General features: G+C 39.8%; 1 protein-coding gene across 1 annotated transcript in view; it reads left to right on the plus strand.

Annotated features, from left to right (window-relative positions):
- The window catches only part of FBN2 (fibrillin 2), a 276,352-nt gene that overhangs the window by 202,793 nt on the left and 47,695 nt on the right, over positions 1-25,864 (plus strand). The window contains exons 28-40 of the mRNA XM_004609828.2: positions 1,799-1,924; positions 2,299-2,421; positions 2,579-2,704; positions 3,041-3,166; positions 4,999-5,121; positions 7,922-8,044; positions 10,485-10,610; positions 17,926-18,048; positions 18,680-18,802; positions 22,709-22,870; positions 23,572-23,640; positions 24,101-24,226; positions 25,605-25,730. Coding sequence (XP_004609885.2) covers positions 1,799-1,924; positions 2,299-2,421; positions 2,579-2,704; positions 3,041-3,166; positions 4,999-5,121; positions 7,922-8,044; positions 10,485-10,610; positions 17,926-18,048; positions 18,680-18,802; positions 22,709-22,870; positions 23,572-23,640; positions 24,101-24,226; positions 25,605-25,730 — 1,602 coding nt within the window. The remainder of the gene's footprint in view (positions 1-1,798; positions 1,925-2,298; positions 2,422-2,578; positions 2,705-3,040; positions 3,167-4,998; positions 5,122-7,921; positions 8,045-10,484; positions 10,611-17,925; positions 18,049-18,679; positions 18,803-22,708; positions 22,871-23,571; positions 23,641-24,100; positions 24,227-25,604; positions 25,731-25,864) is intronic.

Here is a 25,864-nt window from a genome sequence, read left to right on the forward strand (position 1 = left end):
AGGCTGTGAGCGCATCTGACAAGAAGATCTGAGTTATCCTGATCGCCATCTTTTTCCTTTCAAACACTCTTGTAAGGCCCTTTCCCGAGAGACCCTATGTGAAGCCACATGTTCCCTCCAGCCAGGAGGCTGGGACTGAGAAGCTGCTCCCTGTTACACCATGTGTGTGATGGATGTGTGTGTGTCTGTGTGTGTGTGTCACATTTTATTTCTCCACTCTTTCTGCTCATAGAAATATTTCATCTCTTTGGTGGCCCAGAGCTTGTAGGAAACCCAAGGTTACATGAGAAAACTGAAAAAGCTGCCTAAGTAACATTCCAATCTACTTTTTATAAATCTATGAAAGTATCTGGGCCTTTTCCATATTCTAGTTGACTAAGTTTAGAACTTGGGTTTAGCCTTAAATCATTTTCTTCACAGAAAATCCTTCTTGGAAGTATAAGAAAATAAAACAGTTTAGAAATAGAGCAGCTTGCGAACTCCTATGGAAAACGTAATTTGAGGGCACCTGTTCTGTGCTCATATTTATTGCTACACTTTAGTAATCTTGCTTTGCTAAAATATTAGGTAAAACTTAAATCATGGAACATTTTTAAAAGGTGAACTAAAAAGCCCTTGATGTTTTTATTTTGTTTTAGTAGTGGTGCAAATGTTTTTTTACATGAATAATTTCAGAATACTTATGATTATGAAACAGTGATTCAGAAATCTGCTTCTACGGTCAGTTACCGTTTGTTCAGAATTTGAGGGCTGGAAAAACTAGACCACAAGGTCCAATGTGTTGTAGGAAGAGCTCATTTGGGCACTTTTAATAAAACATGAATTTAGTCATCACAGTTGTAAATCCATATGTCACATAGTTTCCTTGGTAATTTTGAGAGTTCTGGGTAAATTTTGTTTGTTTGGTTTTGTGCCACACCCAACAGTGCTCAGGGCTCACTCCTGGCTCTGCTCTCAGGAATTAATCTCGGAAGGGCCGCTAGGCATCACTGGGGGTGGCAGGACCCAGCCCACCCCAGCCGCAGGAAGGCAAGGGCCCTCCCCGCTGTGGTGTCTGTCTGGCCCCAGGAATAAATTGTTTTTACCTTGTAATCTTCTGACAAGCAACTTCTATAAGGAATGTATCTTTGCCAATTTTTCCTGCTCTCTTAGCTTTGCACCCATTTAGTTTGTGAGTTTTTGCAGGAACTTTTTTAAGGCACCCTCATGTTTGGTGTTTTTTAAGGCACCCTCATGTTTTTATACCCAGACGCCCCAGACCATATGACACATGAATGAGAGGGCCTACTTCCCTTCTGTTTAATGGAACCAGCCACCTTCCCTCAGGAAACTTTTGGTTACTTAGGCAACACTTGGCTCTCTAATAAAGACCAGGTGAGCTTGCCACTGTAAATGCATATGCTAAATATTTACCCGCTTCATTTCTGGCATGTGCCAGATTTCCAGAGTTTACCGTGGTAGTCACTGGGCATGTGTGGCTATTTAAACTTAATTAACATTTAAGTATTCATTTCCTTAGCCATACTATCGACTTTTCAAGTCATCACTGACAGTTAAACATTGGACAGCATAGATACATCAGTACAGAGAGTTCCACTGGAAAGCACTTTAAAGTGAAGTGCTTTCAGGAATAAAAAGTAAAGGAACGTAAACTTCAGCATTTTCTTTGAATGCTCCTGATGACCATATGACTTTCCCCTCAAGTGCATGAAACCTTTGGAGAGCCTGCAGCAGCTTCCAGAGTGATTAAGCAGTGTGGTTCTTGCACAAAACATGAATTCTTTGTTTCTTCTCATAGATGTTAATGAATGTTCCCTGAGTGACAATCTCTGTAGAAATGGAAAATGCGTGAACATGATTGGGACTTACCAGTGCTCCTGCAATCCCGGGTACCAGGCCACTCCCGACCGTCAGGGCTGTACAGGTGAGATGAGGCCAAGTGATTTGATTCTTCTCAAATCAGTCTTGGAAAACTCAGGACAAGGAACCTAGAATGAGGTGAATGGGTCCTTTGTTCCTGATAATGATCGGTGACTAGAGGTCAGTCTCTTAAGAGACCATGCTGTGGTGCTCCCATAGAGGAATTCAGGGCTCTATCAAAGGAAATGGCCTAAACTCTGAAGTTTGTTGAGTTTCTCGGTTATTTTATTTCTGTGGACTACTGAAGCTATCTGCACAGTAGGATGTTCTCTAGAAAGTAGAAAGAACTAAGTATTGGCTACTTCAGAAGAAGAAAGTCTGTCTTTTTTTAAGGAAGTAGACCTGACAAGTAACAGGGCCTCGATATCGTTTTCACAGATATTGATGAGTGTATGATCATGAATGGGGGCTGTGACACCCAGTGCACCAATTCGGAAGGAAGCTATGAGTGCAGCTGCAGTGATGGTTATGCCCTGATGCCGGACGGGCGGTCGTGTGCAGGTAGGGAGGGGAAACGTCCACCCTTTGCGTGCCTGAACACTTGTTTTCCTACAAATCTTGTTCCAGATATTTAGACTAGTATGATTCTACATGAAAAATAATTCTTCGAGCTTGTAGATGCCATCTGTTCTCATTTTGTGTCAATTTTTATCATCAGATATTGATGAATGTGAAAATAATCCTGACATCTGTGATGGGGGCCAGTGTACCAACATCCCTGGAGAGTATCGCTGCCTGTGTTACGATGGTTTCATGGCTTCAATGGACATGAAAACATGCATTGGTGAGGACCACAGAACAGGACATGTCTGTCCACATGCGCACACACTCCTGCATGCACATTCACACACAGACCACAGAAACATGAGGAAGAAAGACTCTTTCACTTATTTCAAAGGATAGAAACCTTGTTTTTGACAATATTTAAAGATAAAAAGGAAGAACTATAGAGAAATAAATCCTTTAAAGAGCGTATTTCTGTGCAGTTCTATGTCCTGCAGATAGATCACATTAAATGTTTTCAGTGTGTTACAGTATCATACTATAGCATTTAAAACTCAGCTTTTGAAATATCAGGATGGACAAAGATTAACCATGGTCTTGCACACCAATTGTCTAGATGTCAACGAGTGTGACTTAAATTCAAACATCTGCATGTTTGGGGAATGTGAGAACACCAAGGGTTCCTTCATCTGCCACTGTCAGCTGGGCTATTCGGTGAAGAAGGGCACCACGGGCTGCACAGGTACGTCTCACCCCTCCCTTGTACATTTGGTGGCATCCATCTCAGCGGCCACCCATTGTTCCCAACATCTCATCAGCTAGGGCACTGTGTGAGGAGCCACTGAGAGCTGGCTGTGTAGGGAGCCGTTGCCATGTTTCTGCAGGGCCTCACTGTTGTGTTCAAGACTGAGGATGACTTTTGACGGGACAGGCATAATTGTTGCTTGTTTCTCAGGTCTAAATCAACAGAAATTCATCCATCTCTCTCCTTGAGTGGGAGAGCTTCCAGGGGGCCCTCCCCAAAGATACTGGGAGAAGGAGCATGTGAGGCAGGAGGCCTTGAGGGTGCGGGGCATGTACCCCAGCTCTTTGAGCCATCCCCCTAGACTGTTCTCCTTTATTTTTGTTTTGTTTTTTGTTTCTTTGAAGAGGGTGGTGGTGGGTTTCATTTTGGTACTCCTGCTGGTGCTCGACAAACCTTATGAGGTGCCAGGAATGGAACCCAGGTTGCAATCAAACCCAGGTTGGTAACCTGCAAGGCCAATGCTAGACCTACTGTACTATTGTTCTGAACTGTTTTTTTATTCTCTTGCCATTTGCTTTTGTCCTCTCCTCTCCTCATCCTACCCAAATTGCCTTTCTCTTTTCTCTCTTTTTCACTCTCCTGCTTTACTCACCCATGTACTATATCACTTGTTTCCTTTCTCTACTGAATTTTGTTGCCTTTTGCAGACAGGGGGAACTAGGAAGTCCCGAGATCAAAACCTGAGAGTAGGCCTCTTGCTCAGTGTAAGGGCCTGGTGTAGTGTTTTGTTCAAGGTAGGCAGTGGTGACTCACACTGCAGCCTGGCCCTTAAACTTAAAAGGGCAGGAAATGAGAGAAGGTGTCCGTGTGTATATGTGTGTGTGTGTGTGTGTGTGTATATCTGCGTGTATATATGTATCTGTGTGTGTGTTCTATTCCAGACAACTTCAAGGAAACCAAAGCTACACAGTTTTTTTAAGTACCTACACACATGTGTTTATATGTATATGTACCTATTCACACATATGTATATATTTCTATACTTGATGTTATGTAATATAACAGATTATATGCTATAACCTGATAACACCTGTCATTTTCCAAGTAAAATGGAAAAAGCATACACAATGAAATATTTTCCAAAACAAAAATACAATTGCTTCGGAGAAATGTCAGATTGTATAATTTTAAGGAAAATGCACTAATTCTGTTTGGGGACTTTAGGTTTTTTCATAATAAACAATGTAGCAAATGCTAAAATGAAATGATAGCAGTTTCCTTTTGGAAATGAGATCTTCTTTGTCATCTATAATCTGCTTTCTGCCTGGGAGACTGTCTTGGGTCTGGGCAGGAAGCAACCCCCTGAGATGGGATGGGGAGGGGACTACGGACTCGGTCACCAGTCCTACAGCCCCTGCTTCTCACCCCTACTGGACAGTGGTAGGGAAGGGCTTGTTTTATTTGGATTATGAATTTGCTGACCTCACTGGAGTCTACAATAATTAAAAGTGAAGATAAGGAGCTAGTGCAATAATCTGAAGCACAAATTTTGCATGCCAGAGCCCCAGGCTCAATCCCTGCTATCACATGGTCTCCCCCAATCACTGCCTGGAGTGACCCCAAAGTCAGCCTGATCGTAGTCTCTGAGCACTGATAAATGGGACTCAGAACAAAAGCAAAGCTTTAAAACGAAAATGATGTCAATGTTTTCTTTGTTTGGTTTTAGGTATTTCTACATTTACTTTCAAATTTTACCTAGAGAAATATTCTTAGGAATAGAATGAACTCATTTGTGTTTCATCTTTTCCGAATTAACTTTGGTTTCCCAGACGTGGATGAGTGTGAAATTGGTGCCCACAATTGTGACATGCATGCCTCGTGTCTAAATGTCCCAGGAAGTTTCAGATGCAGCTGCAGAGAAGGCTGGGTTGGAAACGGCATCAAGTGTATTGGTGAGTTTGCAAACGTGCACATGGTTGGCTAAGACAAAAATTTTAAGGACCTTTTGTGTACAGTTGTGTGATCCATATGCTTCAGTAAGAGTACACTCTTCACTTTCATATAGTCTCGTCAAAAATCAAATGCTATCTTTAGTTGCAAGATAATTTCCTGCCTAAGATTTTCCTTTAACCTTGGTAGAAATGGTCAAATTATAACAGTATGCCTTGGCATCTGTTTTTTAGTGTGTTGTTGTTCAGTAAAAGTTATTTGATGTGCAGCCAGAAATCCAAACAGCTGTATGATGAAAAGTGAACAATACATTTTTCCAGCCTTTTCATAGTGGAATCGGTAAAATATAAAACAGCAAATTTGATGAGCGAGTTGAAAAATTTTTTCAAATGACTGAAATCTATAATAAATGGTCAATACTGCCTTCTTAATAGAAAATAAAGTTCTTCCTCCAGAGAAATCTAAATATTTTGTTGGACTGCAAGAAAGGAGAATGGAAGGCAGTTATCATTCTTCAAGGTCTATAGTTTTTGAGCCAGAGTCTGATCATATTTTATAGTTGTGAGGCAGAGGATTGGATTTGACCCTTGTAGGTATTCACAGTGCCTCTTTCTATGCTTGATGTTGCACATGTCTCAACTGTAAAGGATTCTTAAACGGGCAAGAATTACCCAGTTCTGTTTAAAATAGAAAAGGAAGAAGCTAAACTGACCTCCCCAGGATTACTTATTAAAACTGCATAAGCATGCAGTAAAGATTAAAGGAGAGTTTTATGCTTGTCAAGTTTTTGAGCTTATTATATAAGTTAAATTATCATACTGTAGCTTCAAATAAATTTGCTGAGGAATGTTCTATGATAGCATCATTAAGGCCACTGCCTTCTCACTTAAAATTCCTCCCCTTTCTCCACTGCTATTCTCAAAATTTTTCAGCTGTATCTTTATTTCCATGTTACTAGTCCCATTTATCTTTTACTTTTTTCTTCCATATTGTCTTTCCATTTGGAGACTTCTTAAGAAGTACATCTATTCCTCTGACAAACTGTGTAAAGAATAGCATTGTATTTATGTACACAGTGGAGCAGTCCAAAAGAGCAAATTCATCCACTGCTTACTCATCTGTTTCTCTTCTTTAATTTTAATCATTCTCCTCCACTGTCGAGCCTCTGTGTATGACTACCTTTGCCTTTCTGGTCCTCCTGCCAGATCTTTATCTAGAAGTAGCCAAATGAAAATTTTTTTTAATTTCTAAAAAATGTGTCTTTAGGAACCACAGTTTATAATGCTGCTAACAATAAGAGTTTCAGGAATACAATATTCTGGCTCTGAGCCCACAACCAGGGTCAGCATCGGTCTACCAATGTTCCAAGGCTCCCTTCCACTCACTATCACCCACCCTACCTCCCTGGAAAATTCATTGTTTGAATTTAATTATTTTTCATATAATGAAACTGGCACTGTTTATAATAGTGTGGGCTCTTAACGGTTTTGGAGTTTGGGGGTTTTTTACGCAGCAGTGCTGAGGACTTACACCTAGTTCTGCGCTTACCTAGTCTTGGTGGGCTCAGGGGACCATATGAGGTGACAGGTATTGAACCTAGGTCAGGTGGCTTATGCTATCTCTTCAGCCCTTGACTGTTATGGTTTTAGTGAATACAGTTACCCCACCTACACACATCAAAACGTACAAGGTTCCTGATCAGTGCCCCTGTGTACTTTCTCCTCCTCCTTCTCCCCTTCCTTCACTCCTTTCCATGGCATTCTCATTTCTCTAATCCCAGCGTTTGCTCACCTTTGATACCTTCTGATTCCTCGTTTTAGTACACCCCAGATAAGGACCTATGGTATTTGTCCTACTTTCCCTGATTTACTTTGACATGACACCCTTCAGTTCCATCCAAGTTGAAGTAAACTGGATGATTGCAGGTGACTATTTTAAACCTTGAGTCTTATCTCTAATTATTACCTTAATCCAGCTTCCTTTCCCTGGTTTACAAAACTCTATAGTATCTTGACTCTCTCCAGCTTCATCTCCCAATACCTTTGCCCTCTGCTTTGAACTTTGTCGCTATGAATTTTCCTTCATCTATCACATCACACTCTTCCTCTTTGGGTTTGTAGATGAACTGTTCCTTCTACAAGGAATACCCTTCCCTCCTTCTGTCCAGGAGACTCTTACCCTCCTCCTGTCCAATAGACTCTTACCTCATCCTTCAGGTTCAGAAAAAAATAAGTCCTCACTAGGGCTTTCCTTGTACCTCCCATCCAGATTAGATGCTCCTGTCATTTTCTCGTGGTGCCTTTCTTCATGACACATATAACAATATTTAACTTTCTGTGTTGAGCATATCTTCTACTTGACTGTGGGTTCCACAATCTCAAGAATCATATCTCTATTTCCTCCATATATAAAATGAACCCGAAAACTAGCTGCTTATTTTTCTGCCCAAATATTCAATGATATCATTAAAATAGACTCATTTTCGTTTAGAGATTCAGAAAATAGAGATTCAGTAAAAATAAGGTAATGTAGCATTGATTTATTTATCCATTAGCGTTCTATATATTATGAAATGCTCAGATTTATAACTTGTACCCACGTTTGTGGCATAAGCTTGTCTGATTAATGGTCTGAGTTCTTAGAGAATGAGAACTATGCCTTACAAATGAACTGAAACACCTGCCATTGTACTATATGTCATTTAAGTAAAGGTCAAATGGAAGTCTCTCTTTTCTGGGCTTTTGGGGTTTCAGTGTTCCGTTTTCCTTTGTGAACTTTCTGCATTGACATCTTGCCATACAGATCTAGATGAGTGTTCCAATGGCACCCACCAGTGTAGCATCAATGCTCAGTGTGTAAACACCCCTGGCTCCTACAGATGCGCTTGCTCTGAGGGTTTCACTGGAGACGGCTTCACCTGCTCAGGTGAGTAAGAGTCCTCAGTGCGTTCTGGTCTGATTTGAATGCAGTACTCCAAGGCTTTCCTTACTTGGAGAAAACTAATTAAAGGTGTCTAAAATCCCTGCCTGCCTTTGCAATTACAGGTGAATAGTTTTGTATCTCTTGCATTAAACATAAAAACATGAAAACTTTTCAAAAATGAAAGTTTTTAAAATACTGACATTTCTCACTATTGTACCATTAATTGTTGTCATTTCCTCTTACTCATTGACACAGTGGTCAAAGCCATACTGGATTCTGATCTTTCTAGTTGCTGGCCATTATAATAAGTTGTGCAGCTTTAAGCTTCTCCACTTGGAAATGAACATAGTAATAATATTATTTCCCCTTTTTTTAAGTTTACTTTTGGGTCACAACCGACAGTGCTCAGGGTTTACTCCTAACTTTGCAGTTGGGAATTATTCCTGGCAGGCATGGGGGACCAAATGGGATGCTGGGAATCAAACTCAGATTAGCTGCACACAAGGCAGGCACACTACCCCCTATACTATTACTCCAACCCTTAATATTATCTCCTTTAATATGAGCAAATTAGATACCAAAGAGATAGTGAAAAGATAGAGTGATTGCTTGCATTGCATGCAGCCAATCGATTTGCTCTCTGGCACTACAAATTGTCCCTGAGTACTGCCAGGTGTGCCCCAAAGACCAACATACTAGTAGATGGATGAAGTGAGAAAACTACTCAACTTAATATAGTATATGACCTATCCAAGTTGCTGTTATTGAATGCTACTATTTATCCAGACTATCAGTATATTACATGCCATTCAAAATTTTCAGTGGCTAATACAAGTAAAGCAATAAAAAGATTAAAAAAAAAAAACATCAGTACTAGGGACTGGACCAGTAGTACAGTGGGTAGGGCATTTGTCTTGCATGTGGCCAACATAGGTTCAGTTTCCAGCATCCCATATGGTCTCTTGAGCACTGCCAGGAGTCATTCCTGAGTGCAAAAGCCAGGAATAACCCCTGTGCATCACCGGGTGTGACCCAAAAAGCAAAAAGCAAAAAACTAAACTCAAAACACATCAGTACCAGAGCCATAGTACAGTAAACAGGTTGGGCCACATGCTTGCCTTACATGTGGCCCAACCTGGGTTCAATCCTAGCACCCCAGTCTTGCCAGGAGGGATTCCAGAGCACAAACCCAGGAATAACTGGGTTACTGAACACATTTAGTTGTGGGCCCAAGACAAAAGAACAACAACAACAAAAAAAAAAACAGTATTAGCTGCTATTTAGCTTAAGTTTGTATGGTGTTTCTCATTGAATTTCAATATATTCTTAAATCCATAAATAATAAATCATCATTTTCAATTATTTATTTTTGGTTTGTGGAGAGGTTGGGAGGATGGAGGAGTTGAATGACTTTGTTGTATGCAGCTGGGGATGAAACCCAGCACCTCAGGCATGCCAGACGTTCACTCTGTCTCTTGAGCTACATCCCCAGCTCTTGAAGTTAATTTTTTTTTCTGATTACTCACATAATAATACAAACTCAACATTTTCCAGTGCCTCTTTTAAAAAGCATGTTTAATCAGTTTTAATGCTTGAATATTTTCAGACTGGCTGCTGCCCCTTCCTCGAATATAGGACAGGATATGGTTTCAGCATCAAGCTCAACCAAGTCAACTGAGGTCTGGAGTTGGCTTCAGATTGACTGCTATTTGCTTCAGGTTTTCCCTCTTTGAAACCTACCAGGATTTGTGAAATAAATAAATGAAATATGCCTGTCAGATACCTCACACACTACCTGGCAAATATTAAGTGCTTGGTAAATTTTGGTTTCTGTTCTCCATTTTTCCATGGCATTAAATCAATTACCTTAAAAATTTGAGTACTGCCCTCTTGTATAACCAAGATAGGATTATTTTATTTGTTTTATTATGTCACCAGAGATCAAAATCAAGGCCTAACACATGTCAAGTGTATCATGATCCAAGAAAAGAGTATTTTAATAAGATTATAATGAGACCAAAAAACGTTCATCATTGCCATAGAGTCACTGATTGATTTCAAACAGTTTGAGCTAGTGAAATAAGTTGTTTATTCTAATACTATAAAGTTTTCAAATGAATTAGCACCATTTCATGATTAATTCCCATGTTCTTGGCCATATCTAAATGAGGTTGATGTAATAGTGATGCATCAAATTGGCATTTACAGGAACTAACTCAAATGGGACGTCCGCATTCTTGCATTCTTCTTGTTATTGATGAAGAAGAATGACTGGAGACTAAATAGCGCCTCTTCCAAGTGGGGCACCTTTACTTAGGGAATGTGATTGTTTTGTGTTCTGAGCGTTCACTCGAGCCAGTAAAATTGATTTAGTGACAGAGCAAGGGAAAAGATGTGTCATGGAATGGGGGATTAATGGAGAGGGCATGTGCTTCTACTGCAGATGTTGATGAGTGTGCAGAAAACATCAATCTCTGTGAGAATGGACAGTGCCTCAACGTCCCAGGCGCCTATCGCTGCGAATGTGAGATGGGCTTCACTCCAGCCTCCGACAGCCGGTCCTGCCAAGGTGGGTCACCAGGATTCCAACTCATTTCCAAGTTGGATCAACTGCAGCAAACGAAACCACAAAAAGGGCTGGAACCGGCCCCACCTGGAAGCAGAATACACAGCACATGCTACACATACAAAAGTCATTCATTTAAGCATGGATTATTTTGCCGAATGAATAATGATGAAGGCGCTTTCATCTCTTAGGAAGTTTTCCTGGCTGAGCGCCAAGAGTTGGAAGTTGGGCTCGTTCTTTTTTTCTTCTTTCTTTTTTTTTTTTAATCTTTGTTTTTTTAAGTCGCTCAATGAATGACATGTGGAAAAACTATTTCGCTTTTAAACAAGATATATTGCTACTACCCCCAATCAACTGCTCTTGCATGTGTTTATCAGAACCTAAGTAGCTTGTTCCTGGCATGTCCCATCATGTTTTAGCCGGCTGTCTGTGTGTCTGGGGCTGGAGTCCTCTTCAGGGACTCATCAAGTACTCCACCTTCTATTGAACAGTAATCCCTCCTTCCCCTAAGTGATGACATCATCTGCCTTTCCTAGAAAGGGGATTTGGTCACTTCTGTAATACCTTTCCAAGAAAAAGAATTTCCATTTTCTTTTGAATTGACAGACTCCACCTATCTTTTACATAGCTTAGGGCATCATTGTGTTCACTGTGAGTGCACAGAAATATAAATGAAGAAAGGAAAAAGATTAAGAACCATTCCTAAACTCTAAAATTTCATTATTATTCATCAAAAGCCTTAACAGAATAACTCAGGCTAATCGCAGGATAAAGGCTATGGAAAAAAAAAAAAAACAGGCTACAAGTTCTCCCTCCATTTGTGTCTAATAAAATGAACAGAAATAGTAGATATTAGTACACAGACATACTTGGAGTATGCTTCAGAGTGTGTGTGCATTCACAATTTGCTGCATCAGATAAGCCAGCCCATATTGTACATTCTGGAGTCACTTGCAAGATGAAGTTGATGTCAGTTCATCTTGCACAGATGACTCACTTGAGTTGGGAGAAGAAAGAGAGTCACTTTCTTTCAGTCCATCTCTGCCACCCGGGACCTAGGGCTACTGGGTTCTTTTCCCACTCGCAGAAAAGAATTTCAGGGGTAGACAAGCATTGAAGTAAAACATTTTATTTTGAGGATTTTTTGAAAGTGTGGAGAGGGAGAGAAAGAGAGAGAGAGAGGGAGAGAGAGAGGAGAGAGAGAGAGAGAAGCATTCAGGAGAGAACGCATGCTTCTCCAGTGGTGGAGAGATGGAGAGAGACCCTACACACATCCCAGCATGAACGTACACATACCAAGAGGGGAGGTGCGGGCAACACATGTGCTTGGTCACGTGGGCACAAGTAGCACATCGGGCTTGGGCAGCACATGCATGCCCTTCTTTTGTCCAAGGTGGCTTTTGTAGGCTCTTCTTGGGTTGTCTTGAATGTTCTGGAGTCTTCTCGGGGCTGAATCACTAAAATTAATTGGATTAAGGGAGAGGTCCGAGGGTTTGAAGAACTTCATGGGGAGGCATCCAGTCTCCTCAGGGTCCGCAGCAGGTCTTATCTGGTCTCTGTTTTCTGTATCCACACGGTGGATCAGTCTTAGAATTCTCCTTCCAGAAGTTTTGTTGACCTAAGTTTTGTTGCCAAGGGCCTTTCCCTGTCTACCTGCCTGCATCAAACTGAATTCTGCCCCCATCACTGAAAGTGACACTGAAAAAAAGTGTGCCTAAAATATAATGAAATATCTCATAAGTCTCCACCAATTTTGAGAGACTAGGGACACATTGATGAATGGAATATCCTGTGGAACATAATAGGAACTGAAAGCATTTCTGCTTCTGCACTGGGCAGAACAAATTGATTTCACACAAGGCAACTGTAGGGTGAGCTTTATTCCCCCCCCTTCCCCATTCCTAGTTGAGGCCAATTAGTAGGAAATATGAGTCAGTGTGGTTATGGAATTTTATGATTTATTATCCACATCAATTTGACAAGAGTTAGGGGGAAAAGGAACAAGTGAGCAATGAAAGAAACAAGTGGCAATGGCCAGATATTTTTACTGACATAAAATTGCAGAATAAGTCTTTACACCTAAGAAAGTTACATTTCCCCTTCACAACTCTGTTCCTTTATCTGTAATGCAGACCCTTTCCAAGTCTTCCCCCACAGTGATAGGAGTTTCTGTTTGCTGAATTTCCTTCTCCTGTTACTGCTCTCATGTCTTTATCATCCATAGAAACTTCTGTCGATAGAGCAACTGGGAGTGGCACACATAAGATAATTCCTATCTTCCTGCATTATCAGAATTATCTAGACAATTTATTCTAAATTTTCGAATTTAATTCTCTTGGTACGACAGAGCCGGGCAAGCTACCCGTGTCGTACTTGATATGCCAAAAACAGTAACAATGACGGTCCTCATTCCCCTGAGCCTGGAAGAGCCCCCAATACACCATCCGGCTACGCTAGCATGCGACAGGATGAATGGAGACATTACTGGTGCCTGCTCGAGTAAATCGATGAACAATGGGATGACAGTGATACAGTGAATTCCTTTGATGGCTTTCCATGCTACTATAAATTTGTGGCTCTCTGGATATGTCCTCTGATTGTTTTCTACTTGGTATCTACTTCTCACCACAAATAGGTGGAATTCCTGTAGATTTTAAAAGCATTGACCCAGTGTATGAAGTAACAGAAAATCTACAGGAACCTCCTCAGAAATGGTTTGGAACTCTAGTAAGGGGAATGAACCAAAATACAGGCCATTTCCTATAGTATGGACTTATCCCTCCAGGGAATACACAAGGTCCTTCCCAACAATATTTCCACACCTCTTATCCACCAGAATTTTAGGCGAAAGAATAAATGAAATGAAACCTATATCCCAAGCTGTCTTCCAAATGAAGCCCAGGTAAATAAGGGAGGAATTCAGGAAACTGTCCTAACTTTCTCAGAGTATAAAAAAAACTTTTTAAAGAATCGATTGATGTGGAAGGCATTGTAAACAAACAAGGCAATTATAAGTAGCTTATGGAAATCTAAAAAGCAAGTAGAGGACCACCCAGAATAGATGAAGGTAAAAGGAACCCAAAGAAAATTTCCACAGCTATTTTAAGCTTAATCATAATGAGAACAGAAATATGGTTCTATTAGCTTAACCACATAAAAACAAAAATACAAGAAGGCAATGGTAGAGGTGAGGGAAACCCCCCCCCCCAAAAAAAAAAACTGGAATCTATAGAGTAGAATTAAAGATCAGATAGAACCAAAAGCAGGAGAGACTGGTGAAAAATGCAATGCCGAGCCTAGAAAATGGACCCGAAATAGTCACAGTGAATACAAAAATGGGGAAAGGAGTAATTGCCATGAAGGTGAGAAGACAAAGACCATAGACCTAAGGATAACTGGTGTCTGGAGTTGACAGTCCTAAAACATTGTCTAGAAAACATATCTCAAAACCAAACTGTTTTTTAAATTGAAGCAAAAACTAAATGTACAGGAAAAGGAATATCTTAAAGACTTATAATTCATATTTGTACATTTAAGTCATATTCTTCAGATTCCAATAGAAAAGTCCTGATTTTTGATGCTTTCTTTACCCACATATATTAGAACCATACTCTAAACGTTCTGAGGAAATGTGTGTCTAATGTCAAGATTTTTGATAGCTTTGATAGCTATGTAATGATATGTCAGTGTGGCTTTGTATTACATTTCTTTAATGAATAATGATGTAGAGCATCTCATGATGAGCTTATAATGTTTATCTCAAGTGAGCTATCTCTTCATACATGCTGCTCATTTTCTGACCAAATTACTGGGTTTTCATGGTTAAATTTTGAAAGTTCTTCACATATTCTAGATATGAGTTGTCATATAATTTATAAATATTTTGTAACAGTCTCATCTTCTCATATTCTCAGAGAAGAAATCACAAAGAAAAGTCTCATATTTCACCACATAATTATACCATATTTTGAATGTATATCCATGAGTATACCTTGCATCCTAACTTGGCGTCAAAGACAGTTAGGTCATAAATTATTTTAGGTAATACTGGCCCAGGGATTTTTAAGTTTTATGTAATAGTCAATCCTAAATTTAGCCAATTATGATAAATATGCAGTCAAATATGGGAATAATAACAAAAAATATTACCTATAAAATAAATATCCAGTAAAGAATAAATGGAGATGTTAGACTCCTTTAAGTATAATTTCAATACTATTAAATACTATAGAAATTATGATAAACACTATAAGCTTTGAAAAAGTAAAGATAAGTAACAAAAGATAGGTTGGAAGTATATATTACTTACTAATTCATAATTGTGCAGAAACCATTAACATTGTAAAAATATTTGAATTTTAGTACAAAGTCAAATGATATATTTCTAGTATTTTTTAAAATTATTTATAGGATTCTATAAACCTTTCACCCAGTTTTCCCCCAAAGCCATCATCTTGTGTAACAGTAGGGAAATATCAATTGGAAATTGATATTGGCATAACCTACAGAGTTTAATTAGATTCACTAGTTTTATGTGTGTATGACTCCATGTACTTTATATGTGTAGATTAATTAAACCATCAGAGCACTCAACATATAGATCTTTTCCAAAAACAGAAATACAAATCTGTTCCATCTGCACAAGAATTTCCTTCGTGTTACTACTCCTTTATGTTCACACACATCCCTCCACCTTGCAGTGACTAACCTGTTCTCTGCCGCTATCATTCTGTTCATGTATTTATGTTGAATACAGTTTCTGGGTCAGATGAAAAATTCACATTTAGTTTTAAAAGAAGCTGCCAAATATTTTCCAGAGTAACCTTGCCCTTTTTAATTCCACCAGAAAAGTATCTGTGGTTTTGTTTCTTTGATTATTTGCCAGTATTTAGTGTTTTCACTGTTATTTTAGTCACTTTGATAGCTATTTAATGATATGTCAGTGTGGCTTTGTATTGCATTTCTTTAATGAATAATGATGTAGAGCATCTCATGATGAGCTTATAATGTTTATCTCAAGTGAGCTATCTCTTCATACATGCTGCTCATTTTCTGACCAAATTACTGGATTTTCATGGTTAAATTTTGAAAGTTCTTCACATATTCTAGTTATGAGTTGTCATATAGTTTATAAATATTTTGTAACAGAGTCTCATCTTCTCATCATCTAAATGAATTAATTTGGGGGCCAGGGAATGAGGTGAGTCGTCCCGATCAGTGTTCAGGAACTTCAGGGGGCCACACTGGTATTTTTTTTGAACCACTTCATCTTAAGACAAGAAAGTGTTTTAGGAGCTCTAAGGTAAAGGAAAATTAGTCTGATCCATATAATTTGTTTCAATGCCACTCTGTGAATATGCATAGTCTTTGGAATGATACTCATTTGGAGTGACATTTCTGAGAGAATTTTGCTTTTGCTATCTTATTTTTATCTTTTCTATAGGCTAACTGGTCTCCATTGTTTAATTTATCTGTATGTTCTAAAAAATAAGGCAGTATTCTTTTAAAATAAGTTATTATACACAAGTGTTACATTGTTTAAAGAAAAGTTATTGCCAATAAAATGAATGTAAAGGTTAGGCACAAGGCTAGGAATGTGGAGCAGAGGTAGAGTGTATTTTTGTTTGTGTAAGTCCTGGGTTCAGCTCCCAGCACTGCTTGTCCAATTCCAGAACCCTCAGCTACCACTAGGAAGCCCCCCAAAAGAAGCGTTGTGTGGCAATGTAAATCCAGTGTCACTCAGAATTACAGTTTAATTTTAATCCAGTTCAAAGCAAATTTACTCATCTCTACAAAGAAAATCACTGTTTACTTCTCAGTGGAAGACGCATCCTTCTATATTACTTCAACTTTTAAACACAATTTGAGCCATCCTTTATGTCAAAAATAATTGAAGTCCATTATTTTAACTAGCATAAGAAAAAGACCCTTTTAGACCTGAGATACAAGAGCTCTTTGTAAGATTAACTGCCCTAGTTTAGCCTAAATGATGTTCTTAGTACCTGAGGTGGTTTGTGTGCAGGAATGCCCATCCTTCTCTGAGTGTAAATGCAGATCACTTCTGCTACTGTGTGTGTCTTTTCTGGACAAAGAAGGGCAATAGCTTCTCAAACTAACTTGGATTGAAAGGCTCAAGGAGGAAGTGCATAAGCTTCTAGCTAGATTCTCAGTGGAGACGTTGTGATAAGACTGACTCACTGTGCAGCCTGCCCCCATGTGACTGTAGAGGCAGTGTCACAATGAAGTATTCTCATGCATGTAGTCTGCATGGCAGCTTCGTATGTACACGCCCCGCTATGAGTGTCAGACCTTTCATGAGCACCACCAGCAGCCACCAGAGCCACACGGCAGTAGCAGCAGCAGGGAAGTAAAGGGAAACAAGAGAATGGGGCTCAAAGGAATGATTCTTGTAAGTGATCACTGTATCACTGTCATCCCGTTGTTCATCGATTTACTCAGTGGGCACCAGTAATGTGTCTATTACACTCAGCCCTGAGATTTTAGCAGCCTCTCCTTTCTCATCTTTCCCAATGATTGGAGGCTCTTTCAGGGTCAGGAGAATGAGACCTATCATTACTGTAACCTTGTAAGTGATACCAGGAAAAACTAATTTCCCTGTTGATAATTGACTGGATAATTGGACTGGAGCGATAGCACCGCGGGTAGGGCGTTTGCCTTGCACGCAGCCAACCCAGGTTCAATTCCTCCGTCCCTCTCAGAAAGTCCAGCAAGCTACTGAGAGTATCCTGCCCACACTGCAGAGCCTGGCAAGCTACCCATGGCGTACTTGATATGCCAAAAACAGTTAGAAGTCTCGTAATGGAGACGTTACTGGTGCCCACTCAAGCTAATCAATGAACAGCGGGACTACAGTGCTACAATTGATAATTGATTAGCCGCTAATTACAGAATAAAGAGTTTAGAAAAAAGAGTAACTTTAGTACCTTTGATTTTTTAAAAACATATTGCCTATTTTATGCATTAGGTAAAATGGCTGGTTTTATACTGAAAATGTTCAAATGTTTGTTCTCACCTTTAGTGTTTTATAATTTCATCCCTTTGATGTGTTTGTAGCTAATTCCTGTATTTTCAATATGTTAGACAGTTCAATATTATGTATATTACATATCTTTATCTATGAATATTATTTGCTTGCCATTTTCATTTACCTACCTCACCAAAAATAAAAGTTTTCTAACCTCAGAACATTTGTGGGATGGGAGATGGGAATCAAAGATGGAAAATTTTAATGTTATAGTAAATAAAAACTACTCATATATCTTTGTGAACAAAATATCACTACTTTCTTAACTTTCAGATATTGATGAATGCTCCTTCCAAAATATTTGTGTTTTTGGAACATGTAATAATTTGCCTGGAATGTTTCATTGTATCTGTGATGATGGCTATGAGTTGGACAGGACAGGAGGGAACTGTACAGGTAAGGCCATTTTAGAGACCAATAATACTCTTATTAGTTGAAATGAATATTTTTATGCTAAGTATGAATATTCCTTAACTTTCTGCTTATCTAAATTGAGTTTTTTAAAAGGAGTTTTGTTTTGATCCAATTATGCTTAAGTATGAATTTAAGGCATTTTTATAAAAACAACTTAATATTAGGTCTCTAACATGAAGCCAATGAAGTATGTATTTTAATCCAGTAGTCATAATTTTTTCTTCAGAGTGATAATATAATAACTGCTACCTACCTAACAAGGTTATTCACTGGATGACATTATCCTAAGTATCATGTGATCTGTGAACCTGTGTTAGGTGTCTGTCAAGGGCTTAATCTTTACTTCATTGTGCTGATCTTTTTTTTTTTTTAATTCTCTGAGTTATTTGTAACAGAAGTGTGCCTTTTGGGTAGGGCATTTGCCTTGCACGCAGCCGACCCAGGTTTGATTCCCAGCATCCCATATGGTCCCCTGATCACCGCCAGGAGTAATTCCTGAGCAGAGAGCCAGGAGTAACTCTTGTGCATCGCTGGATATGATCCAAAAAGAAAAAAAAAGTGTGCCTATGCAAAGTAAAGCTGTTAATGTGGGGATTGTAAATATTTTTTCTAGATATTGATGAATGTGCAGATCCCATAAACTGTGTGAATGGCCTGTGTGTCAACACACCTGGTCGCTATGAGTGTAACTGCCCGCCTGATTTCCAGCTGAACCCCACTGGGGTGGGTTGTGTAGGTAAGTAACAGCAATAAAAGATAAACAGAATTATGTAGAGTTGAACATTCAAACTAAGGCAAATATTTGTTGCAATTAGTTTGAGAACTAAGTTGTCCTTCCTCTTTAAAGACTCTAAAATTCCAAATTATCTGCTCACTTGTGTGGGTTTTTTCTTCCAAGACCTATTTTTAAACCATTTTTGAGACATCTCCCACTTCCTCCTCTCCCAGGCCTGGAACCCATGGGTCAGAGAGGTTGGATAATCTGTCCAAGGAGTCAGAGCTTGCCAGGGACAGACTGAGACAGTGTCTTAAGTTCCTGGCTCCCTGTCCCGTGCATTGGCTAGAACAAACCGCTGTGGTAGAGCGTTGGAACATCCATTTTTTTCCGATTGGCAAAGTCATGAAGTGGAATAAATGGAGTGGTAGAAAAAAGAAAGTGGAGAGCAGGATTTATGAGTCAGACTCCTAGAGTGAAAGAAGTTGGGGGAGATGAGGAAGTAGTCAAGGGAGGGGGTCGACCAGGAGGTGATGAAGGGGCAGGTTCTTTCAGCGACATTCCTGTTTTCCCATATTTGGACTACAGTTGTTCAGTATTTACCATCTGTCCCTTTCCTACACCTGGATGAATGTTTTACCCAAATGAGCAAATGATACAGGGAAGTTTCTCAGTAAACAAAAAAATAGAAACAGAAAAAAGCCTCCTGAAGTAGAAGCCTCACTGTTATCTTTACTGTTAGTCTTCCTGTGGACTTGTAATAGGTGAAGGTGTTCTTTGCTTCTCTGACAATAAGTTTCCTTGCTATTCGGTTTTAGAGAATACAATCTTGTAATTTATGGTCACACCTGTTCTGACACTTTTATTCAGCATTGTTCATTTGGAAAGAATTGAGTGCCTCTTCTTCCACAGACTGGAACAGTGTAGGGATAGAATAACGTTCTGTGGGCAGGGAGACACAAGCTAGAATAGATCAATACTGGAGGTGGTTGAAGGAGAATTTGACATGTGCTGTTAGCAATGGGTGGGGGTGGGATTTAGATCCTAGACAGGAGCAAATCAGCTGGGCTTTTAAGAGGAAAAGCCTCCCAAGATCTGGGGCAGCTGGTGCAAAGGGCTTGTGGTAGGAGAGAACACTGATATTGAAGACACAGTAGGGAGGAAGGTGTGGAGGGAGCAGGGCATGAGGAACCAGACCTACAGGAGCAGCCCAGATTACAGAGTGAGTGTCAGTCCTGGCTACATAGTAAACAGTTCACTGAACCTCAGAAATATCCTGAGGGACTGCTTCGCTCCCAGAAATTCAGTCATAGACCCCTCAGTCTTTCTTAAACACATCCTTGAGCAAAAACTATGAATAAGCAGCTTATCAAAGGGAGTAGTCCAAAAGTGATCAAATGCCCCAAGCCATTGATAATGGAAAATCACTGTCACTACCATCCCCTTGTTCATCAATTTGCTCAAGTGGGCACCAGTAACATTGCCATTGTGAGACTTGTTGTTACTGTTTTTGGCATATCGAATATGCCACAGATAGCTTGCCAGGCTCTGCCATAATGGAAAATATAAAATTAAAATAATTATTCAAAATATAAGAAATATTTTAAAAACTGTTAAATATATCATGTTATTCCTACTAGGCTAGCAAAAATGAGAAGACCTGTGTAAAATGGGAAGTGTGGGTGGAAAGCAGGCTCTTCCCGAGCTTCTGCTGTGCTGGGGGTTGTGGACGGTGACGCCCTGTAGGGAAGGGCCCTGCCAGCGGGGACAATCAGTTTAGAATTGGGCTTACTTCTTAGACCTTTTTGTTTGCATGACTGATAGTCCAGGTTTTTATTTGTTTCATCTTCCACAGATTTAACACTCATCCTATCTCACAAATAGCAGAAGGGTCCATTGGCAGCAGATTACACAACAATGACTGTATTTTCTGACGCTGGAGGCTAAGAGTACACACGCTCTGGCTGACCAGTTCTTCCTCTGACTGTAGATGCCAAAGAAAGTAACTCACAACCCTTGCAGAGACACATGTAGAGAGATTCGTGGAAGCATGACTTGTCATAAATCAGTTAATAATTAGTACTAAAGAGTAGTTTGATTTGTTTTAAATGGTACCATGAAGTTGGCAGTTTGGAAGTCAGGAAATGGTATGGAATAGATGACAGGATAGCACTACTTTCAATTTAAAAATATGCACATGAAAGCAAATTATCATTTGGGTAGAATGCATTAGTAAAATAATAGCAAATATAGTCCTATGGTTAGAAGAAAAGGAATGAGATACAGAGAACATGGATAAAAATCAGGAAAAGTCAGGGAGAAAGAGGAAGCAAGATAAATTATGTAGACATGATACAGGAGGATTATGAGTTTGCCAAGTTTTCTGCACAGAGAGAGAGAGACAGAGACAGAGAGAAAGATGGAGAGAGAGAGAAAGAACGAGAATAAGAGAAAGCTCTCATAGAGATTGATATATGTAGACTATGGAAAGAGTTTCAGATTTTTCTCAGATTGAGATGGGAAGCTGGTAGAAGTGGCCTAATCCAAAGTGACTCCTAACGGGTAACCATGAGCTCATCGAGGAAGTGGACAGGATTGGGTTCAAGACTGAAATAGAAGGAGGTGTTAGCAAACCACTGCCATAATGGCAGGCAGGGATAATGAACTCAGGTTGCAGTCAAGGAAGGCATGGGAAGTAGTAGTCATGCTCTACATACATTATGTTTTTACATTACATTCAAATTTTATTATTGTTTTGGTGAAAACTGTTTATGGTTTCTTTTTTAGTAATGCCTCTTAGTGAGATATCACATACAGTTTAAAAGCAGAGTTGAGGGGCTGAAGTGATAGCACAGCGGGTAGGGCGTTTGCCTTACACTCGGCTGACCCAGATTCGATTCCCAGCATCCCCTGGGCACCACCAGGGTTAATTCCTGAGTGCAGAGCCAGGAGTGACCCCTGTGCATCACCAGGTGTGAACCAAAAAGCAAAAAATAATTTAAAAAATAAAAATTAAATTAAAACAGTTGAAAGTTGCAAGGGCAATTCGGTGGGTTGACACATGCTTTGCATGAAGGGGACTTGGGTTCACTCCCCAGCACTGCATATGGTCACCACCAGATGCGGGTGAGAAACAAACAGAGAAATAGAGGCAGCCTCATTACTAGATTAGATGAAGGATGATAGAAGGAATCAAGGATTGACTTTCTGAGATTCAGGGTGTGAAAATCTTTAAGAAAGGAAGTTTCTGGGCTCAAAGAAATAGTTCAAAGGGCTACAATACTTATTTTATGTGCAGGAGAACCAGACTTAATCCCCAGAACTGCATGATCCTCTGAGCTCTGCTAGGTGTGACCCAAAATGAGCAACAAGAAGTTTCTTATTAGAAAATGCAGAAGATTGGGGACTGAAAAGATAGCCCAGTGGGCAAAGCACTTGCATTGTGGTTGTTGCAGCCCTCTGTTCTGCAAGCCTTCACAACTCACAGTGGCCATTGAAGCTAAACCATGTGAGAATGAAGATAATGGGGAGGAAAGTGACAGGGTTCCCATCATGTCTTGTAATATGACACATCGCGTGAATTTATCCTTGATGTTTTCCCATTAGTCACAACTCATGATACAGTTGAGTTATACCAAAAAATAATGTCTAGCATCCCTATTACAGGAGATCCAATAGGTCCCATTTGTATGAGTTCTTACTGCCTGCATTTTTCTGTGCTCTATATGAATTTCTAATTATAGGAAAGTCTGTCCTTATTGGTTGAATTCCTGCAATTCAATCTTGAAAAGGTTGAAGGCGAGAGAATGTTCCGTGTAAAGATACAACCAAGCCTTCCCTGTCACTTGAACAGAATTGGGATTTCATTGAGTGCTTAGGATGTTACTCGGTAGAAAGCAGATTTAAGTTCCTGTGTCATTCTTGCAGACAACCGTGTTGGTAACTGCTACCTGAAGTTTGGGCCTCGAGGTGACGGGAGTCTGTCCTGCAACACAGAGATTGGGGTGGGCGTCAGCCGCTCCTCCTGCTGCTGCTCTCTGGGAAAAGCCTGGGGGAACCCCTGTGAGACGTGCCCCCCAGTCAATAGCAGTGAGTATGGTGCTGAAGAGAAAGGAAACAAGCTCTGGTAGCTGAAACTAGTTGCCATTTTCTTCTTGTGCTGAGAAAGGGAGCAATTATGGAGCTCCCCCAAATTGGGGAAATGAATGACTTTCAGGAACCAATTTGGGTGAAAACAGCCAAGAGCACTTTATACAAAAGAATTTGATTTCCTCCCTCTTAGTGTCTTTCATCGGATGATAACAACAATGGTTGTTAACCACAATCACACCACAATGAGTGGCGTGCTATCAGTTTTCCATGGTATCACCGATAAAGGTCATTCCTGGTCTCTCTTAAATGTTACATTAGTTCTGGTTCATGGACCTGTTATGTTCCTGAAATTAGCTTTGTTCTGTCTTAAATGGAAATGTGTGGCATAGAAGAAACTCAAGTTATCCAATATTTGCGTTTTTATTTATAAGCCAAAAGAGTTGTGGTACAGTTTTCTAACAAAGGAGGTTATCTTTCATTAAAAACAAATGACTTTCATTATTTTACTGTGTGTATAATTAAGGGAGTGGTGATGGTTCATGGCAAATGTCTTTAAAAGGGCACTAAAGAAAATGCAGATCCATGACGCCATGGGATGTGTGTTTTCAACCTGACAATTGCTAAATATTTGTTTGTTGTTCCAACACTTAAACACAATACCAACAATATCAATTCTCCTCTTTTCCCTTGTTTTGTAGCTGAATATTACACCCTGTGTCCTGGAGGTGAGGGCTTCAGACCCAACCCCATCACTATCATCTTAGAAGGTGAGTGCACCTTTGATCCCCACCCAGATTTGAAAAAGGGAAAAAAAATAAATAGGTTTTACTATGAATAAAAGTGAGTAGAAGCACTAGTTTGAAGCAATACCAATGAGATTAAATTTTGCAGAATTTCAGATGGATAATCAGTTTTCAGACTGCGAGATAAACTACTTGTAAACGGAGCGGGTCTGACCTGCTTCAGTGATCTGATGTCTGTGGTGTAGAGAAACTCTTTTTTTCATTATCCCCCAGCTTTAATCATCCCCAGTTCACTCTAATCAGTGTTTTTAGATTATAGCACAGTCTCACAACAAAGTCAAGGAAATTCCATGTCGGAGCAGACCTTCCAGCTAAGTGCACGTTCACGTGGCTGCATGGCAGTGCAGATGCTGGGAAGCCTGATAGCTGCTCTGCTCGTTCACGGTGGCACTGCATGTGACTTGAGCTGTCTCCCTGTTTGCAGATATTGATGAGTGCCAGGAACTGCCGGGACTCTGCCAGGGAGGGAACTGCATCAACACTTTCGGGAGCTTTCAGTGTGAGTGCCCACAAGGCTACTACCTCAGCGAGGAAACCCGCATCTGTGAAGGTGAGGTCAGCTTCCATTATTAGTGAAATTATTAGGGCTGTGTAAAGCAAAATTACTGCGCTAGCCTTGGTGAAAGCCTCCATTCTCACCCTCTGTCAGAGGATTCCTTCAAGGACTGGCTCTTTACATTAAGGTTAACTTGCATGACGATAGATCAATGAAGTCGCAGCTTATTTTCTATGCCTGTTTCTTACTTTTCTCGGAGTAAATGGATTATCAGTGGGAGTCGAGTGAATGCATTCATTGTCAAATAAGCTATCAGTTTAATGTCTGTAAGAATTGTTTTACACAGAGGAAATAGGTAAGCTTGAATGCAACCCTTAAATATTATTTGGCCATATCGTTCATAATATGGAATAATGCAGATCCCTTTCTTATTATTTTATTTTATTTTTTATTTGGAGGCCACCACATCCAGAAATGTCAGGGGTTACTTCTGGCTCTGCACTCCTGAATCACTCCTGGCAATGCTCAATATTTGTTTGAATGCTTCAATATTTGTTTGAATATTTGAATGCTCAGGGGACTATATAGAATGTGGGGGATCAAACTCAGGTTGGCCATGTGCAAGGCAAAAGCCCTCTGTATTCACTAAGCAACACCCTGGAGATCTGTTTCTTGCTTTCAGCAATCACAGTTAAATCTGCCCTAAAATCATCCTTCTGGGGTCTGTCTCTCCTCTGGACTTTTAAATTCTGCTCCATCATATTCATCATTATAAACTTATATTATTATTACATATTCTCCCTTAGAATAAAATGTCACATTTTTTATGAGATAAATGGATGCCTCTAAAAATAAATATCAGGTATCTAATTTTCCACTTACACACAATAAAAATAGTTGTTTCTGTTAGAATATTTAATTTGGAACCTGTTAAATAACTGCATCTGGAAGAAATATAATTTAATAAGGGGAATCACAAGCCAGCTACTCTAATTCTAGAATCTCCAAATGGGTGCTAATTTGAAAGGAGCCATAAAGATAAAAGCTCTCCTAACTGCATTCAGTTTAAAGTTGGCATGAAAATTGGGTTTAAATGACAGAAGGGGAAAGCAAGATTTAAAGCAAATCCATTTAAGTACAGTGGAATTTCAACTTTAAAGTTATACCGGCCATTTAAATTGTTCTTTGCACTGTGGAATCATTCTTTTTGATAATTTCATCTTTGACTGCTTTTTAAAGGAAAAATATGTTGTCATGTGAGTCTCCATGTGGGGCATATATTCTGTGTAATTGCTTTAACTTCTAAACTTGAGGGGAAAGGTGGATTTGGGAAGTGGTCCTTTTTGCTTTGCTTGGTGAGTTTAAATGATATAAATGTATAGAGACATGTAAAATCTTTTTATTAATGAGTATCTCTCCTTGACTGCTGTAGACATTGATGAGTGTTTCGCACATCCTGGTGTGTGCGGACCTGGGACCTGCTACAACACCTTGGGAAACTACACGTGCATTTGCCCGCCGGAGTACATGCAGGTCAATGGAGGCCACAATTGCATGGGTAGGTGCTGGGTTTGGGGGTCAGTAGGTCACAGTTGCTGTCTGCCGTCAGCACTCGGGTTCCAGAATTACTCTTTGGAAATCAAGTCTTTATGAAAGAGTAAATCTACCAAAAGTCTTATAAACCCCTGACTG

The sequence above is a fragment of the Sorex araneus genome, chromosome 6 (assembly GCF_027595985.1).
Source record: "Sorex araneus isolate mSorAra2 chromosome 6, mSorAra2.pri, whole genome shotgun sequence".
Lineage (NCBI taxonomy): Eukaryota > Metazoa > Chordata > Mammalia > Eulipotyphla > Soricidae > Sorex > Sorex araneus.